General features: G+C 46.7%; 1 protein-coding gene across 1 annotated transcript in view; it reads left to right on the forward strand.

Annotated features, from left to right (window-relative positions):
• LOC139382822 (membrane-associated phosphatidylinositol transfer protein 3-like) overlaps window positions 1-20,728 on the forward strand; it is a 174,236-nt gene that overhangs the window by 40,978 nt on the left and 112,530 nt on the right. Inside the window, exon 3 of the mRNA XM_071127052.1 lies at window positions 14,091-14,198. Within this exon, the coding sequence (XP_070983153.1) occupies window positions 14,091-14,198 (108 nt within the window). The remainder of the gene's footprint in view (window positions 1-14,090; window positions 14,199-20,728) is intronic.

The following is a 20,728-nucleotide window of genomic DNA, read 5'->3' on the forward strand; positions in this document are numbered from 1 at the left end:
TTTCCACATCAATCTTTCATGAGTTCTCATTCATATATAATGAGGCATTTCTGGCCCACCACACAACAGGGGATTTAAATTAAAAGTCCAGATGTTAGCGCCCGCCGTCAGCTGAATTGGGAAAAGTGCCAGCCAGTTGTTCTCTGAGGCTTTTCATCTCTGGATGTCATTATACTGTAGTCTTTTGATTGGTCTGTGCTTTGCAGCATTGCGGCTCACCAATCGCGCCTCATCCCGTAGTCTTTGATTGATGCATAATATTGGAATAGCTTTGTGGCTGCCCGCCTGTTGTTTTTAAAGCATTAAAGTGTGATGGGAAAAACCTTGGAGAAACCTTTCAAGCTTATATAAAAGCTTCCCTACCTCAATCAATGAAAAAAATATAACCCCTTACGCACAAACTAATTTGTGTTCATAACAGCATTATCAGTGTAGGTTATTCATGAAAATATCAAGAGGGAGAGAGGATGAAGTTGTTTTTGGGTGATTGATAATAATGCCCTCTTGGGAATAAGATCTGTAAAAAATAAACCACAGCAAGCTAATAAAATGGTGGTAAAATGTCCTGAGATTTGAAGAGATGGGCTTGCTCTTAACAGGAGGGATGGATGGCTCTAAAAGTTATATTCTTAGGAGCATGTAATTAAGTAATGTCAGGACAACTTGTTTTCTCCTGAAATAATAATACTTTTAGGGAGAGGGAGAGAGAGAGCGAGAGAGAGATGAATTAAGAGGGAGAGGGGAAGGGAGTAAAAGAGACAGAGAGAGAGAGATGGGGAAGATAATGTTTGAGAGAGAAATGAAGACGGAGGGAAAGACTAAGACAGAGAGAGAGACACAGAGAGAGAGAGATGGAGATGATAACGTTTGAGAGAGAAATGAAGAGGGAGTGAGTGAGTAAGAGATAGAGAGAGAGTATTATACCACTAAAGCCATCACGATGAGCTCCTGGGAGTTAGGATGATTTCAGGATGACTAATGCCGTCACCCACACCATAAAGCTCCAGACCAGTAAAACCACAAGAACGTATTAAACTGTCACAAATATCCAGTGGTGAAAAAGTACCCAATTGTCAGACTTGAGTAAAAGTAAAGATACCTTAATAGAGAATGACTTCAGTAAAAGTGAAAATCACCCAGTAAAATACTACTTGAGTAAAAGTCTAAAAGTATTTGGTTTTAACTGTACTTAAGTATCAAAAGTATAAGTACGAATAATAAAAGATTACTTATATTAAGCAAACCAGACGGCACAATTTTCTTGTTTTTTTAATTTACGGATAGCCAGGGGCACACTCCAATACTTAGATATCATTTACAAACAAAGGATTTGTGTTTAGTGAGTCTGCCAAATCAGTGGCAGTAGGGATGACCAGGGATGTTCTCTTGATAAGTGTGCAAATTTGACAATTTTCTTTCCTGCTAAGCATTTCAAAATGTAACGAGTACTTTTGGGTGTCAGGGAAAATGTATGGAGTAAAAGTACATCATTTTCTTTAGGAATGTAGTAAAGTAAAAGTTGTGAAAATATAAATAGTAAAGTAAAGTACAGATATCCCCAAAAACTACTTTTAAGTAGCTCTTAAAAGTATTTTTACGGTCCTCCCGGGTGGCGCAGAGCTAGCTGTGCCACCAGAGACTCTGGCACAGGCTCTGTCGCAGCCAGCCGCGACCGGGAGGTCCATGGGGCGACGCACAATTGGCCTAGCGTCGTCCGGGTTAGGGAGGGTTTGGCCGGTAGGGATATCCTTGCCTCATCGCGCACTAGCGACTCCTGTGGCGAGCCGGGTGCAGTGCGCGCTAACCAGGTCACCAGGGGCACGGTGTTTCCTCCGACACATTGGTGCGGCTGGCTTCCGGGTTGGATGCGCGCTGTGTTAAGAAGCAGTGCGGCTTGGTTGGGTTGTGTTAAGAAGCAGTGCGGCTTGGTTGGGTTGTGTATCGGAGGACGCATGGCTTTGGACCTTCGTCTCTCCCGAGCCCGTACAGGAGTTGTAGCGATGAGACAAGATAATGGCTACTAAAACAATTGGATACCATGAAATTGGGGAGAAAAAGGGGTCAAATTAAAATAAAAACATTTAAAGTATTTTTTACTTAAGTACTTTACCCCACTGAATATACTGATGTACTAAAGAGATGACCCATTCACTATTCACTTCTGGAGGTGTTTGGCTGCACCTTAGAGACTATGTGTTCATCTGGATTTCATATCATTATTTCCATTCTCCCTAGTGGTAAATTTACGCAAGCTGGCTCCACCAAGGTCTTCTAAGAATATTTATGATAGCCTCTAGAAAAGTGAAATAATCATACTCTGTTGGATAGAAAAGCTACCTCAGATCTAGAGGTTTCAGACTGAATGAGGAGGTCCAATTGTGTCTGATTACAATGGTTTAAAGCCCTCAACTCTGGACCTCAAAGCCAGTTCCACTGCATTTTTCATTGTTCTCCTCTAATCAGGGACTGATTTAGACCTGCGACACCGGATGTGTGCAATTAATTATCAGGTAGAACAGAAAACCAGCACGCTCCGGACCTCATAGGGTAAGAGTTGAATACCCCTGGTCTAAAGTATGGCTACAGAGCATCTCAAATGGCCCCCTATTCCCTGAGTAGTACACCACTTTTGACCAGAGTCTTATGGGCAGTCAGTGTTAGAGTGCAGATGGGATTGCTTCCTAAGTGATTTAAGACGTTGTCTTCCGTCAGAAAGCATGACGTCTCCATCTGAGGGACGAGCTTCATGCAGGAGAGACGCCACCTGATTAGAAAACAATGATGGACACACAAAATCATCAAGACAAACAAATATACTCCACGATTCACTGCCGTGGGTTGGTCAAATGACAAATGCCCTGTTGCTGAGGCTGTCATTAGTATTGTCATGGCCTCACAAATGACAGCTATTAGAGAGTCACTGGTAGTATTGGAGAAAGGAAATGGAAATATTAATATGACAGCTTCCATTCTAGTGAGAGCTGGAGCTCACTGGAGTGCGTTGTATATTCTCAGTGGTCTGTGTTGTCTTTGACCAACCCACGGCAGTGACTACTGGGTCAGAAGGCGACACATTGTGTCTGTCTGTGTGACAGTGTGACGGGTATCACAGCTCTGTGACGGCTGTGACTGACTGAATGCTGTCTGTTGACGGTGTTGACGGTGTTGACTGAATCACAGTGTTTACTCACCTTCCCAGACAGACAGAGCTGATCAAGACCTCTATAACATAATATGTTTGTCTTGAAGATTTGGTGTGTCCATCTCTGTTTTCTAATCAGCTGGCGTCTCTCCTGCATGGCGCTTGTCCCTCAGATGGAGACGTCATGCTTTCTGACGGAAGACAACGTCTCTGCCACAGTGTCCTCAGACGAGGCTGCTCTACTGAGAGAAGATTGGAATGAGATTGGAAGGGGTAGATTTAGTAATAATTTTTCAAGAGCACTATATTTTCTAGTTGGCTCGATATCTGCAGTGCAAGATTTATCACTATCTGAGTAGATCTGAGTATATATAGTGCCCCTGATGACAGCAAACAAATGCAAGTTAATATATTTATATTATTCATGGTGTATGAATCAGTTTTAGTCTAGGTTTATTAACTTATCTGTCGTTTTGCCTGGATTCAATTAACTGAGTATTCTCACTGTAGCACAGCGTTGACTAATTCTCATTCCATTTCCTTTTTATATGATCATGCAGTTTGAGAGGACCTAGCATGAATATGAATAGAAACAATGTGTTAGAGTATGTCAAGCCCTAGTTAAATAAAGGTTACACAATCAAGACCGTGTCAATCAACTTGTCCTTCATTTGATATGCCTTCAATAAGATGTGGACTCTCCCAGGTAATGCTTTGCCTTTGCCTGGCTGTGTCTGCCACTGTTGTGACTTAGCATGCTGTTCATGCTCACTAGGTCTCACCTCATCCCTTTAATGTATCTTAAGGAATCAACAAAGGTTTAGAGGCTCTGTGCTTGGCTCTCAGCATTATGGAGATGGATGGAGTAATAGACTTCGCTTTGATAGATAGAGATGCACCTTTTCCACCCTTTGCACACCAGACAGCTTCCATCTTCATACAACCCCCCCCCCCTCCTTTTACCAACAACTCTGTATATTTCACAAGCCATCAGCTGTATCCACCAGAGTGAGGAAAATCTCCCATCGTTCTGAGTGAGTGCTCTCCATTCCAGGCGGACCATGCAGGAAAGCCTATGCCAGCTCAACTGTCACCATGCTTATTGACGTGTGGTGTTGACAAATGTATTCTGCGTTAATCCTGATTTGTTATCTGATTACATGAATTTGAATAATGAGTTGAATTTGTCAGACTGGGCCTAATACAGATCATATTTACTGTTGGGTTTAAGCCGCTCCCCTGATTTAAATTGGTAATAAATGGCTGCTGGAGACAGATTGCTTTTCCCATTATCGTAGGCTACCACTGCAGCCACTCATTGTAGACCCATTACTAATGTATTACCATGGCACTGTACTCAAAAACTTCTTGTACTTTGAAATTAATGTGGCTGCATTTTGACGGAATATATTGTAACAGCACTAGTGACGGGAGGCTTGGGCTTTCAGAATGTATCTTGCTGCATTTACTTGACATTTAAATACAGCCAACAGACACCATGCCACTGGTTTTCCATGTAATTGTTTGTTGTCACTTGACCCATGCTGGTAGTGACTTACTGGAGTCATACACTGCTGAAAATGGAAAACAAGCGTAAGCAAGCCAGCCCTGTGCTGCGCTGAGGCTCACACTCCCTGATTGGAACATTCTATTTAAAACTCCTTACCTACCTCATATGTTGTTTACACATTTACCTGGTTGTGCAGTGTAACCTGCTATTAGTGAGGGCAGCAATTTGGTCTCATGTATTTAGAGCCAACAACAGGGAAATAGGTTTTTCAGCCTACATAGTGATTTGGCTGACTGTCTCTTCAATTCCAATCTTTCACGTCTCCTATCTCTCTCCTGCTTGACAAGCATGCTTTGAAAGTGGGATAAAAAATGTGAATTGTGGATGTCACATAGATGTGCCCTGAGTAGACACGGTGCCATCTGTAGAAAGATGTGTTTTTTAGCAGGATCCATTCCTCATGTATACTAATCAGAAATATAAACGCAACATGTTTCATGAGCTGAAATAAAAGATCCCACAAATTGTCCATACACACAAAAAGCTTATTTCTCTCAAATTTTGTGAACAAATTTGTTTAGATCCCTGATAGTGAGCATTTCTCCTTTGCCAAGATAATCCATCCACCTGACAGGTGTGGCATATTAAGATGCTGATTAAACAGCTTGATCATTACACAGGTGCACCTTGTGCTGGGGACAATAAAATACCATTCTAAAATGTGCAGTTCTGTCACACAACACATTACCACAGATGACTCAGGTTTTTAGGGAGCGTGCATTTGGCATGCTGACTGCAGGAATGTCCACCAAAGATGTTGCCAGAGAATGTAAAGTCAATTTCTCTACCGTATGTCGCTTCCAAGGTTGTTGTCGAGAATTTTTCAGTACGTCCAACCTGCCTAGGACCTCAACAAACCCGGCTCCTTGCGGGATTGTCTGAGACCAGTCAACCGGACAGCTCATGAAACTGAAGAGTATTTCTGTCTGTAATAAAGCCCTTTTGTAGGGAAAAACTCATTCTGATTGGCTGGGCCTTGCTCCCCAGTCGGGGGGCCTATGTCCTGCCAAGCCCACCCATGGCTGCACCCCTGCCCACATTCATGTGAAAGTCATAGATTAGGGCCTAATAAAAAAAATATTGACTGATTTCCTTATATGAACTGTAAGTCAGTAATATCGTTGAAGTTGTTGCATGTTGCGTTTATATTTTTGTTTGTGAATGTCTTCTCTGTTGCGCCAGGCTTGGTCACAGCAGGTGTAGGCTAAGACGGTTTTTGCAATGTTTTAAACAGATGAATACTTTTGCAATGTCTTACAGTCTTTGTCTTGTAAACAGTGTGCTGTGTTCTCCGCACTTTCTTTTGTGCTGCAAATACTCACTTGACATTGAGGAATTAGTTGTGTTGTGGATGTAAAGGAGAGTAGCTACGGTTTGTTTGTTGAATTGAGCCTGTGTGAGTCACTGTTCTAGGTCTTTTTAGTTGGTTAGCGACTTAAATTAATGTCTGTCTCTTCCTTTCCCTTCTACCTATTTATCATCTCTTCCTCCCCAAACATCTGCTCCTCTATTCATGCCAGTGGGCTACTTTATATGCTACCTATATGCTATCCATCTTCCACAGCCTTTATAATGTCATGTCCTGATCGACTCTAGCTCTACTTTTACACCCGTATTCAATTATACTTGCAAATCAAAGTTATGCAATGACCATTATCATATGCTGTAGCTAGGCTACAGTGAATATTGTTGTGCTGTCCTGTTTAGAACCATGATGATGTTGTTGACATAGTGATTATTGTTATCCAGAGTTGACATCCGTTCTGGCTGTATACTTCCTGCTCTATACAATCAGTGTCTTCCTTCTCTCCCTCGCTCTCCGTACTGTCAGGTTGTTGGACGATCCTGCATCCCTCCTACTCTCTTCTTTCTCATCTAGGGCTGTCAGTTACAGGGCAATCACATCCTTCATTCATTCCTTCCCTCTCTGAATCTGAATGAGATGCTGCTTTATTTTGGCTTTCCTTCTGATCCTCTTGGCACTGGGCGGTGGGGTTTTTATTTAGTCTGTGTTATTTGGTTCTGGCTGCTTGTATATTTGATCTGTTTGCATAGCTAAAATCTTCCTTCCTCTGCTCGGAGTGCCAGGCTTTCTGTTGTGTTCCTCTCTCTACTTTAAGCATGTTTCACACCTCACAGGCGTTGTGTTCTTCCATTGTGTCTGTAAGTTGCCCTCATCAGTGCTGCTCTCTGGGAGATGAGTCAGTGCATTCTCAGTGCTTGGTTAAAACCTGCACGCTTCCCTGCCTCAACACATTTTGTGTATTTTTGCATGTGTTGTGTGTGTTAGCATCAACAGAGACAGACAGAGAAAGAGGAAGAGAAGGAAGATAAAGGGCTATAAGAGACAGACAGTGACCAGTAGGCCTGTCAGTGTGATCAGAGTGGACAGGCCTGGCAGAACAGTGTCAAATCCACTCTGAGATGCCAGGCATGTGTGGGTGTGAGAGAAAGAGAGAAAGAGAGAGAGAGAGAGAGAGAGAGAGAGAGAGAGAGCAGTGTATTGGACATTGTGTGTCACTGTCTTTACGAGCCGGTCCATCAACAACTACCATCTGACCATGGTACTGTGACTGCAGCAGCCCAGAACAACCATCACAGCAGACAACCCCCCTGACCATGGTATTGTGACTGGACCATCCCAGCAGACAACCCCTCTGACCATGGTACTGTGACTGCAGCAGCCCAGAACAACCATCACAGCAGACAACCCCTCTGACCATGGTACTGTGACTGCAGCAGCCCAGAACAACCATCCCAGCAGACAACCACTCTGGCCATGGTACTGTGACTGCAGCAGCCCAGAACAACCATCCCAGCAGACAACCCCTCTGACCATGGTACTGTGACTGCAGCAGCCCAGAACAACCATCACAGCAGACAACCACTCTGACCATGGTACTGTGACTGCAGCAGCCCAGAACAACCATCACAGCAGACAACCCCTCTGACCATGGTATTGTGACTGCACCATCCCAGCAGTCAACACCTCTGACCATGGTACTGTGACTGCAGCAGCCCAGAACAACCATCCCAGCAGACAACCACTCTGACAATGGTACTGTGACTGCAGCAGCCCAGAACAACCATCACAGCAGACAACCCCTGACCATGGTATTGTGACTGCACCATCCCAGCAGACAACCACTCTGACCATGGTACTGTGACTGCAGCAGCCCAGAACAACCATCCCAGCAGACAACCCCTCTGACCATGGTACTGTGACTGCAGCAGCCCAGAACAACCATCACAGCAGACAACCCCTCTGACCATGGTATTGTGACTGCAGCAGCCCAGAACAACCATCCCAGCAGACAACCACTCTGACCATGGTACTGTGACTGCAGCAGCCCAGAACAACCATCACAGCAGACAACCCCTCTGACCATGGTATTGTGACTGCACCATCCCAGCAGACAACCCCTCTGACCATGGTACTGTGACTGCAGCAGCCCAGAACAACCATCCCAGCAGACAACCACTCTGACCATGGTACTGTGACTGCAGCAGCCCAGAACAACCATCACAGCAGACAACCCCCCTGACCATGGTATTGTGACTGGACCATCCCAGCAGACAACCCCTCTGACCATGGTACTGTGACTGCAGCAGCCCAGAACAACCATCACAGCAGACAACCCCTCTGACCATGGTACTGTGACTGCAGCAGCCCAGAACAACCATCCCAGCAGACAACGACTCTGGCCATGGTACTGTGACTGCAGCAGCCCAGAACAACAATCCCAGCAGACAACCACTCAGACCATGGTACTGTGACTGCAGCAGCCCAGAACAACCATCACAGCAGACAACCACTCTGACCATGGTACTGTGACTGCAGCAGCCCAGAACAACCATCCCAGCAGACAACCCCTCTGACCATGGTACTGTGACTGCAGCAGCCCAGAACAACCATCACAGCAGACAACCCCTCTGACCATGGTATTGTGACTGCACCATCCCAGCAGACAACCACTCTGACCATGGTACTGTGACTGCAGCAGCCCAGAACAACCATCACAGCAGACAACCCCTCTGACCATGGTACTGTGACTGCAGCAGCCCAGAACAACCATCCCAGCAGACAACCCCTCTGATCATGGTACTGTGACTGCAGCAGCCCAGAACAACCATCACAGCAGACAACCACTCTGACCATGGTACTGTGACTGCAGCAGCCCAGAACAACCATCACAGCAGACAACCACTCTGACCATGGTACTGTGACTGCAGCAGCCCAGAACAACCATCCCAGCAGACAACCCCTCTGACCATGGTACTGTGACTGCACCATCCCAGCAGACAACCCCGCTGACCATGGTACTGTGACTGCAGCAGCCCAGAACAACCATCACAGCAGACAACCACTCTGACCATGGTACTGTGACTGCAGCAGCCCAGAACAACCATCACAGCAGACAACCACTCTGACCATGGTACTGTGACTGCAGCAGCCCAGAACAACCATCACAGCAGACAACCACTCTGACCATGGTACTGTGACTGAAGCAGCCCAGAACAACCATCCCAGCAGACAACCCCTCTGACCATGGTATTGTGACTGCAGCAGCCCAGAACAACCATCACAGCAGACAACCACTCTGACCATGGTACTGTGACTGCAGCAGCCCAGAACAACCATCACAGCAGACAACCCCTCTGACCATGATACTGTGACTGCAGCAGCCCAGAACAACCATCCCAGCAGACAACCCCTCTGACCATGGTATTGTGACTGCACCATCCCAGCAGACAACCCCTCTGACCATGGTACTGTGACTGCAGCAGCCCAGAACAACCATCCCAGCAGACAACCACTCTGACCATGGTACTGTGACTGCAGCAGCCCAGAACAACCATCATAGCAGACAACCCCTCTGACCATGGTACTGTGACTGCAGCAGCCCAGAACAACCATCACAGCAGACAACCACTCTGACCATGGTACTGTGACTGCAGCAGCCCAGAACAACCATCACAGCAGACAACCACTCTGACCATGGTACTGTGACTGCAGCAGCCCAGAACAACCATCCCAGCAGACAACCCCTCTGACCATGGTACTGTGACTGCAGCAGCCCAGAACAACCATCCCAGCAGACAACCCCTCTGACCATGGTACTGTGACTGCAGCAGCCCAGAACAACCATCCCAGCAGACAACCCCTCTGACCATGGTATTGTGACTGCACCATCCCAGCAGACAACCCCTCTGACCATGGTACTGTGACTGCAGCAGCCCAGAACAACCATCCCAGCAGACAACCACTCTGACCATGGTACTGTGACTGCAGCAGCCCAGAACAACCATCATAGCAGACAACCACTCTCACCATGGTACTGTGACTGCAGCAGCCCAGAACAACCATCACAGCAGACAACCACTCTGACCATGGTACTGTGACTGCAGCAGCCCAGAACAACCATCCCAGCAGACAACCCCTCTGACCATGGTACTGTGACTGCAGCAGCCCAGAACAACCATCCCAGCAGACAACCCCTCTGACCATGGTACTGTGACTGCAGCAGCCCAGAACAACCATCCCAGCAGACAACCACTCTGACCATGGTACTGTGACTGCAGCAGCCCAGAACAACCATCACAGCAGACAACCCCTCTGACCATGATACTGTGACTGCAGCAGCCCAGAACAACCATCCCAGCAGACAACCCCTCTGACCATGGTATTGTGACTGCACCATCCCAGCAGACAACCCCTCTGACCATGGTACTGTGACTGCAGCAGCCCAGAACAACCATCCCAGCAGACAACCACTCTGACCATGGTACTGTGACTGCAGCAGCCCAGAACAACCATCATAGCAGACAACCCCTCTGACCATGGTACTGTGACTGCAGCAGCCCAGAACAACCATCACAGCAGACAACCACTCTGACCATGGTACTGTGACTGCAGCAGCCCAGAACAACCATCACAGCAGACAACCACTCTGACCATGGTACTGTGACTGCAGCAGCCCAGAACAACCATCCCAGCAGACAACCCCTCTGACCATGGTACTGTGACTGCAGCAGCCCAGAACAACCATCCCAGCAGACAACCCCTCTGACCATGGTACTGTGACTGCAGCAGCCCAGAACAACCATCCCAGCAGACAACCCCTCTGACCATGGTATTGTGACTGCACCATCCCAGCAGACAACCCCTCTGACCATGGTACTGTGACTGCAGCAGCCCAGAACAACCATCCCAGCAGACAACCACTCTGACCATGGTACTGTGACTGCAGCAGCCCAGAACAACCATCATAGCAGACAACCACTCTGACCATGGTACTGTGACTGCAGCAGCCCAGAACAACCATCACAGCAGACAACCACTCTGACCATGGTACTGTGACTGCAGCAGCCCAGAACAACCATCCCAGCAGACAACCCCTCTGACCATGGTACTGTGACTGCAGCAGCCCAGAACAACCATCCCAGCAGACAACCCCTCTGACCATGGTACTTTGACTGCAGCAGCCCAGAACAACCATCCCAGCAGACAACCACTCTGACCATGGTACTGTGACTGCAGCAGCCCAGAACAACCATCACAGCAGACAACCCCTCTGACCATGATACTGTGACTGCAGCAGCCCAGAACAACCATCCCAGCAGACAACCCCTCTGACCATGGTATTGTGACTGCACCATCCCAGCAGACAACCCCTCTGACCATGGTACTGTGACTGCAGCAGCCCAGAACAACCATCCCAGCAGACAACCACTCTGACCATGGTACTGTGACTGCAGCAGCCCAGAACAACCATCACAGCAGACAACCACTCTGACCATGGTACTGTGACTGCAGCAGCCCAGAACAACCATCACAGCAGACAACCACTCTGACCATGGTACTGTGACTGCAGCAGCCCAGAACAACCATCCCAGCAGACAACCCCTCTGACCATGGTACTGTGACTGCAGCAGCCCAGAACAACCATCCCAGCAGACAACCCCTCTGACCATGGTACTGTGACTGCAGCAGCCCAGAACAACCATCCCAGCAGACAACCCCTCTGACCATGGTACTGTGACTGCAGCAGCCCAGAACAACCATCCCAGCAGACAGCCACTCTGACCATGGTACTGTGACTGCAGCAGCCCAGAACAACCATCCCAGCAGACAACCCCTCTGACCATGGCTCATGCTCATCATTTGCACATCACGCTGTCACTTCAACTTTGCTCTGATGATGGTCCAATGGGAGTCTGAGTATCCTCTGATTGGTAGTTACATGCCATGTGTCACTGATGTAGTCTCTTTCCACAGCTGCTGTGTCTGGTTTTGGCTAAACTAGGGGAAATGTAGCAAAGGACAGAAATAAACTGTATGGAAATGACTGTATTGACAGAACCAAATATAGATTTTTTTTGTGGCATCCAGCCACTTTAACCCGATCTTTGTGTGTCTATGTTCTGAGATTCTAACCGCTGTCCCTGTATGTGTGTGTGTGTGTGTGTGTGTGCCCAGTGTCCCTGTGTCTGTTCCTGCATCTGTCTGTATTTCCCCTCTCCTCTGTGTTAACCAACCAGATAATCTGTTCAGTTCTCAGCATCAACTACAGTATGTGATTGGGTTCTATAATAATGTAATGGTGGGCGGCAGGTTGCGCCAATAACCTGGTTCGAATCCCCTAGCCGACTAGGTGAAAAGTCTGTCGATGTGCCCTTGAGTAAGGCACTTAACACTAATTGCTCCTGTGCGTCGCTCTGGATACGAACGTCTGCTAAATGACTAAAATGTCATGTAAATGTAAATCCTCTTCCCTGTGTGTCTGTGTCCCCCAACAGACAGATTGTAACCCTCCTCCCTGTGTGTCTGTGTCCCCCAACAGACAGATTGTAACCCTCCTCCCTGTGTGTCTGTGTCCCCCAACATACAGATTGTAACCCTCCTCCCTGTGTGTCTGTGTCCCCCAACATACAGATTGTAACCCTCCTCTCTGTGTGTCTGTGTCCCCCAACAGACAGATTGTAACCCTCCTCCCTGTGTGTCTGTGTCCCCCAACAGACAGATTGTAACCCTCCTCCCTGTGTGTCTGTGTCCCCCAACATACAGATTGTAACCCTCCTCCCTGTGTGTCTGTGTCCCCCAACATACAGATTGTAACCCTCCTCCCTGTGTGTCTGTGTCCCCCAACAGACAGATTGTAACCCTCCTCCCTGTGTGTCTGTGTCCCCCAACAGACAGATTGTAACCCTCCTCCCTGTATGTCTGTGTCCCCCAACAGACAGATTGTAACCCTCCTCCCTGTGTGTCTGTGTCCCCCAACAGACAGATTGTAACCCTCCTCCCTGTGTGTCTGTGTCCCCCAACAGACAGATTGTAACCCTCCTCCCTGTGTGTCTGTGTCCCCCAACATACAGATTGTAACCCTCCTCCCTGTGTGTCTGTGTCCCCCAACAGACAGATTGTAACCCTCCTCCCTGTATGTCTGTGTCCCCCAACAGACAGATTGTAACCCTCCTCTCTGTGTGTCTGTGTCCCCCAACAGACAGATTGTAACCCTCCTCCCTGTGTGTCTGTGTCCCCCAACAGACAGATTGTAACCCTCCTCCCTGTGTCTGTGTCCCCCAACATACAGATTGTAACCCTCCTCCCTGTGTGTCTGTGTCCCCCAACATACAGATTGTAACCCCCCTCCCTGTGTGTCTGTGTCCCCCAACAGACAGATTGTAACCCTCCTCCCTGTGTGTCTGTGTCCCCCAACAGACATATTGTAACCCTCCTCCCTGTGTGTCTGTGTCCCCCAACAGACAGATTGTAACCCTCCTCCCTGTGTGTCTGTGTCCCCCAACATACAGATTGTAACCCTCCTCCCTGTGTGTCTGTGTCCCCCAACAGACATATTGTAACCCTCCTCCCTGTGTGTCTGTGTCCCCCAACATACAGATTGTAACCCTCCTCCCTGTGTGTCTGTGTCCCCCAACAGACATATTGTAACCCTCCTCCCTGTGTGTCTGTGTCCCCCAACATACAGATTGTAACCCTCCTCCCTGTGTGTCTGTGTCCCCCAACAGACATATTGTAACCCTCCTCCCTGTGTGTCTGTGTCCCCCAACATACAGATTGTAACCCTCCTCCCTGTGTGTCTGTGTCCCCCAACAGACAGATTGTAACCCTCCTCCCTGTGTGTCTGTGTTCCCCAACAGACAGATTGTAACCCTCCTTCCTGTATGTCTGTGTCCCCCAACATACAGATTGTAACCCTCCTCCCTGTGTGTCTGTGTCCCCCAACATACAGATTGTAACCCTCCTCCCTGTGTGTCTGTCCCCCTTACATACAGATTGTAACCCTCCTCCCTGTGTGTCTGTGTCCCCCAACAGACAGATTGTAACCCTCCTCCCTGTGTGTCTGTTTGTCCTAGCAGATGTGCTGGAGGGGAAGAGTGCCATCCTCCTGGGGATGAGCCAGTGGAACTCCAACGACCTGGTGGAGCAGATCGAGACCCTGGGACACATGGACCAATCACAAGGCATGTTACATACAGGGTACCCTGGGACACATGGACCAATCACAAGATATGTTACAGACAGGGTACACTGGGACACTTGGGCCAATCACAAGGTACGTTACACACAGGGTACCCTGAGACACATGGACCAATCACAATGTATGTTACACACAGGGTACACTGGGACACATGGCCCAATCACAATTGATGTTACACACAAGGTACACTGTCACAAGGTGCGTTACACACAGGGTACCCTGGGACACATAGACCAATCACAGGGTATGTTACACACAGGGTACACTGGGACTCGTGGACCAATCACAAGGTACGTTACACACAGTGCTCTAATGCCCTCTGAACATCTGTTCAGTTCTCTCCACCTCCTACTGCAGTACTGTGTATCTGCTTGCTCACAAACAAAAACACACAAGCTGACGCATCTATTCACAATGTTTAGTGCAGTTAAACAAAGAATTTCACACAACAAATCACAAATGAGACCTTTGATCCATCAAAATTCAAACAACTTCAAACATCCATTTATGTGTTTATATGTTTCGTTAGTTTGATGATGCCCTGCTGCATGTATTGATTTGTAAACTCTTTGTTCTTGTCGGAATAAGTCTACTGGAAGGCAATGAGTCACTATAGTGAAAATGTGAATTTTCCTCATTATCGGTCATAACAATCACTCAATAAATAAATCAAATGTATTGCAACAGGTCAGTACCTCAGGAGTAAATGTCAGTTGACTTTTCGCAGTCGAGCATTCAGAGGTTGAGACAGCAGGTGCGGTAGAGAGAGAGACCGTCGAAAACAGCACGTCCGGTGAACAGGTCAGGCTTCCCTAGCCACATGCAGAACAGTTGAAACTGGAAAAGCAGCACGACCAGGTGGACTGGGGACAGCCAGGAATCATCAGGCCAGGTAGTCCTGAGGCATGGTCCTAGGGCTCAGGTCCTAGGACCTAGAATACTTAAATTCACACAGGACACCAGAGAAGACAGGAGAATTACACCAGATATAACAGACGGACCCTAGCCCCCTGGCACATAGACTTTCGCTGCATAGATAATGGAGGCTGAGATGGGGGAGGGGGGAAACCAGGCAGGATATAACCACACCCATTTTGCCAAAGCACAGCCTCCAAACCACTAGAGAGTCAACAGACCACCAACTTACTGAATATAGCCCACAAAGATCTCCTCCGCACGAGCTCGAGGGGGTGCAAAACCGGACAGGAAGATCACATCAGTGACTCAACCCACTAAATGACACACCCCTCCTAGGGATGGCATAGTAGAGCACTAGAAAGCCAGTGACTCAGCCCCTGTAATAGGGTTAGAGACAGAGAATCCCAGTGGAGAGAGGGGAGTCGGCCAGGCAGAGACAGCAAGGGAGGTTCGTCCACCCAGTGCCTTGCCATTAAACCTTCGCACTCCTGGGCCAGACTATACTCAATCATAGGACCTACTGAAGTGATGAGTCTTCAGTAAGGAATTAAAGGTTGAGACCGAGTCTACGTCTCTCACATGGGTAGGCAGACCATTCCATAAAAATGTAGCTCTATAGGAGAAAGCCCTGCCTCCAGCTGTTTGCTTAGAAATTCTAGGAGCAATAAGGAGGTCTGTATCTTGTGACCGTAGCGTACGTGTAGGTATGTACGGCACGACCATATTGATTTCTCTATTTACTTTGTTCTTCTGATTTATTTTTCTTTTCTGATTTACTTATTTTTCATTTTAATCTCAGTGCTCTGATTTGCAAACCCCATCGATTTATCTGGTCTTAAGTAACTCCCTCTCTCTTGGTTATTTTTTGGTCTTTGAAGATTGACAGGGCTTTTTCCAGAGGCAGATACATGCATGCCTAGTGGAAGCAGCTACTGTAATAGCTCCTCTGAAAATCCCCTCTCTCCATCACTCTACTTCCCTTTATTCAGACTGACTATGTTTGACATCAACTGTATTTCATCTTAAATCACATTAATGAAATATTGGTTAGTGTTAAATGTCATTGAATGTGTTTTTCAAATGTAAATAAAGAAATTAAAACTTGATCTGATACAGACAAGTGATGTGACTAATTAGCTACTTCACTGTACTGCAGACTCATGCAAATGACTGTATTTAATGTAGATTCATGTTTTATTTTGTCTCAGTGCACAGGTAGACATTTTGACAACATTTTGACTGAACCAAGAGCCGTGTTATACTTCAGAAATCCCACAGCCTTGATCGTGAGACACATCAATGGCAGAAATACAGCACAATGCTTTGTTAGTTCAGGGAGGACAGTGTTTTTTTAATATTAAGGAGTTGCACAGATTGGAGACTGTGCAACAACAGCAGCTCACATCAGATAACTCACTGAGCCACACAGTTACTCAGCCCTGTCTCTAGTCTGAGGCCGCATCCGATATGGCACCCTATTCCCTATGCATTACAAAGGAAATAGGGTGGTTTTTGGGACACACGTTGAGTGTTTACCCCAACAGCCAATGTAAAACCAGCTGAACTACTCTATTGGACAAGACAATGGGGAATTAAGAACAAGGGGTCTTAAGCAGGCCTGACAGAGTGGTGAAGAAGCAATCACTGGGCCATGCATCATGCCTGCTATCGTCTTCCTCTCTTTCTCCCATGCCACCCTATAGAAATCACCTCCTTTCTGTCTGGCCACAGTCCCTGTGCCCACTTCTCTTGCCAAAATATACACATCAAACATCTCCAAACCATGAGGAGGGATGAGGGTTATCAACGTGAACTCTTTAGGGATTGTTTTTTCCAGAAAAATAGAGGCATTCTTATGGTTTCTGAGAGTTTTTTCGAGACATACACTGTATAACCATCACCAATACTATTTACATCACATTAACGAAACATGATAAATCAAAGGATATGAATCTTGTCAGCACTTAGACCTGACATTAGTGAGCGAGCTTTGAAGTCTGAGGAAGGATCAAAGTCAGATAGTCCACATTTACAGACATTGCAATCTCTTGGTTTTCTCATTGGTTTTCTCTTCTCTAAGGCTTCACTGAGAAACCATGAATTGCCAGCTCAAGGTTTACTGATTGATCTCTGACTGTATTGTACTTAGAGAACATTTCTTGGCTGGCTAAAACATCATCAAATGCAACACCAGGCAGGAAAGCATATCTTTCCTTTTTTTTATTTTCCATATCCAAATCTGTCCATATCTACAGCAGTGTGCTACAGTAGCTTATCAGGTAAGGATCATGCATGAGGTCCTACAGATTGAAGTAGATAGTTTTAATTGCTGGGTTTCTGGGGTCTGAGCGATGGTGGTGGAATGCCCAAATGTAGAGATGAAAGACCTTAATTTAAAGATGTTCAGTCAAACACTGTTATAAAAAAGTGGGTGTGAAATGTCACTGGTTCTACTTATGGCACTGTACTGTAGTGATCTGTACAGCACCAGAGTGGCCTCATGGTTAGGTCATTCTAGAATGGAACCCATCTCGGCTATTCCTTTACAAAAGCTGTTTGAAAGGTTACTGTACATTCTGCAGTATTGTAGTACTGCAGGTAATCTATTGTACCAGCATCCAATTTTCATCCTCCATGATTTGACAAACAACATGCCTTTGTTCATGTACTGGACGGTGGCTGCGTCCCAAAATGGCACCCTATTACTTATAAAGTGCAGTACCTTTAACCAGGGCCCATATAGGGCTCTGCTCAAAGGTAGTGCACTCTATAGGGAATAGGGTGCCATTTGAGTTGCACACGTGACTTTGATAGGAAAGCAACAGGTGCTGTCATAGCCATCAATGGCTGTACAGTAATGGCTGTAACCACTCCATGTAATTATCCCTGTGATATTGTGTTACACACTCAGCCCCCTTAGTGAATTTGATGGCTGGTCCCTCACGACTTATAATTGACGCTAATTTAATAGTTTTTTAGGCTAATTGTGTGTTGGGTAGAACTATGTGTGTTTGCATGGTAGGGACTCCAGACAATCACAGCTTGCAAAGGGAAACCAGCCATGTCGCGGTCACCGACGTCTTGCTCCTGGACAGGCAAAACACCTTCTTCGCTCGCTTTGAGGATAAGACGTAGGCCGCTCCTGAGGACTGTGAGCTCTCGTTCTCCGTGGCCGACGTGAGTAAGACATTTATGCATGTTAACCCTCACAAGGCTGCCGGCCCAGACAGCATCCCTAGCCACGTCCTCAGAGCATGCGCAGACCAGCTGGCTGGAGTGTTTACGGACATATTCAATCTCTTCTTATCCCAGTCTGCTGTCCCCACTTGCTTCAAGATGTCAACCATTATTCCTGTACCCAAGAAAGCGAAGGTAACTTAACTAATTGACTGTCGCCCCATAGCACTCACTTCTGTCATCATGAAGTGCTTGGAGGGGCTAGTTAAGGATCGTATCACCTCCACCTTACCCGACACCCTAGACCCACTGCAATTTGCATACCGCCGCAATAGATCCACGGATGATGCAATCGCCATCACACTGCACACAGACCTATCCCATCTGGACAAGAAGACTACATTGAATAGAACTCAGCATTCAACACCATAGTACCCTCTCAGTTCACCATTAAGCTCAGGACCCTGGGTCTGAACCACGCCCTGTGCAAGTGGGTCTTGGACTTCCTGATGGGCTACTAGGCTGTGAAGATAGGCAACAACACCTCCAGTACGCTGATCCTCAACATGGGGGTTCCACAAGGGTGTATGCTCAGCCCGCTCCTATACTCACTGTTCACCCATGACTGCGTGGCCACGCACGCCTCCAACTCAATCATCAAGTTTGTAGATGACACAACAGTGGTAGGCCTGATTACCAACAACGGCGAGACAGCCTACAGTGAAGAGACGAGGGCCCTGGCGAAGTGGTGCCAGGAAAATAACCTCTCCCTCATTGTCAACAAAATGAAGGAACTGATCGTGGACTTCAGGAGACAGCAGAGGGAGCACCCCCAATCCACATCGACGAGCCGCAGTGGAAAAGGTGAAAAGCTTCAAGTTCCTCGACGTATACATCACTGACAATCTGAAAGGATCCACCCACACAGACCGTGTGTGAAGAAGGTGCAACAGGAGGTTGAAGAAATTCAGCTTGGCCCCTAAGACCTTCACAGACTTTTACAGATGCATTCTGTTGGGCTGTATCACCACCTGGTACGACAACTGCACCATCCCCAACTGCAGGGCTCTCCAGAGGGTAGTGCAGTCTGCCCAACGCATCACTGGGGGCACACTGCATGCCCTCCAGGACATCTACAGCACCCAGTGTCACAGGAAGGCCAAGAAGATCATTAAGGGATCAACCCTGCCACCTGAGCCACTGCCTATTCACCCTGCAATCACCCAGAAGGCAAGGTTAGTACAGGTGCATCAAATCTGGGACCGAGAGACTGAAAAACAGCTTCCATCTCAAGGCCATCAGACTGTTAAATAGCCATCACTAGCTGGCCTCCATCCAGTACCCAGCCCTGAACATAGTCACTGTCACTAGCCGGCTACCACCCAGTTACTCAACCCTGCACCTTAGAGGCTACTGCCCTATATACATGGACATGGAACACTGGTCACTTTAATAATGGAACACTGAACTCTTTTATAATGGAACACTGGTCACTTTAATAATGTTTACGTACTGTTTTACCCATTTCATATGTTTTTATTTTTATTTATTTCACCTTTATTTAACCAGGTAGGCTAGTTGAGAACAAGTTCTCATTTACAACTGCGACCTGGCCAAGATAAAGCATAGCAGTGTGAACAGACAACACAGAGTTACACATGGAGTAAACAATAAACAAGTCAATAACACAGTAGAAAAAAGAGAGTCTATATACATTGTGCGCAAAAGGCATGAAGAGGTAGGCAAATAATTACAATTTATCAGATTTACACTGGAGTGATAAATTAGCAGATGAACATGTGCAAGTAGAGATACTGGTGTGCAAAAGAGCAGAAAAGTAAATAAATAAAAACATATATATTGTAACGATTCTCTTCTTGTGAAGTAGAGGCGGACCAAAGCGCAGCGTGGTGGTTGTTCATTGTATTTTATTTACGACCCTATACATGAACAAACTAACGAAAAAACAAGAAACGTGAGAACTCAAAACCTAATACAGCCAATACAGCTAATACATCTGGTGAACACTACACAAAGACAGGAACAATCACCCACAAACAAACAGTGAAACCCAGGCTACCTAAGTATGATTCTCAATCAGAGACAACTAATGACACCTGCCTCTGATTGAGAACCATACTAGGCCGAAAACATAGAACTGCCCCAAAACATAGAAAAACAAACATAGACTGCCCACCCAACTCACGCCCTGACCATACTAAATAAATGCAAAACAAAGGAAATAGAGGTCAGAACGTGACATATATACTGTATTCTAGTCAAGTCCATCCTATTCAACTATTATTGTACATGTACTATTCTATCCTACATATTCCACATATACTACATATTCTATTCACATACTGTCCATAATGTCTATACATCCCATCAAATATATTCAATACCAGTCAAAAGTTT

The sequence above is a fragment of the Oncorhynchus clarkii genome, chromosome 24 (genome assembly GCF_045791955.1).
Source record: "Oncorhynchus clarkii lewisi isolate Uvic-CL-2024 chromosome 24, UVic_Ocla_1.0, whole genome shotgun sequence".
Taxonomy (NCBI): Eukaryota; Metazoa; Chordata; class Actinopteri; order Salmoniformes; family Salmonidae; genus Oncorhynchus; species Oncorhynchus clarkii.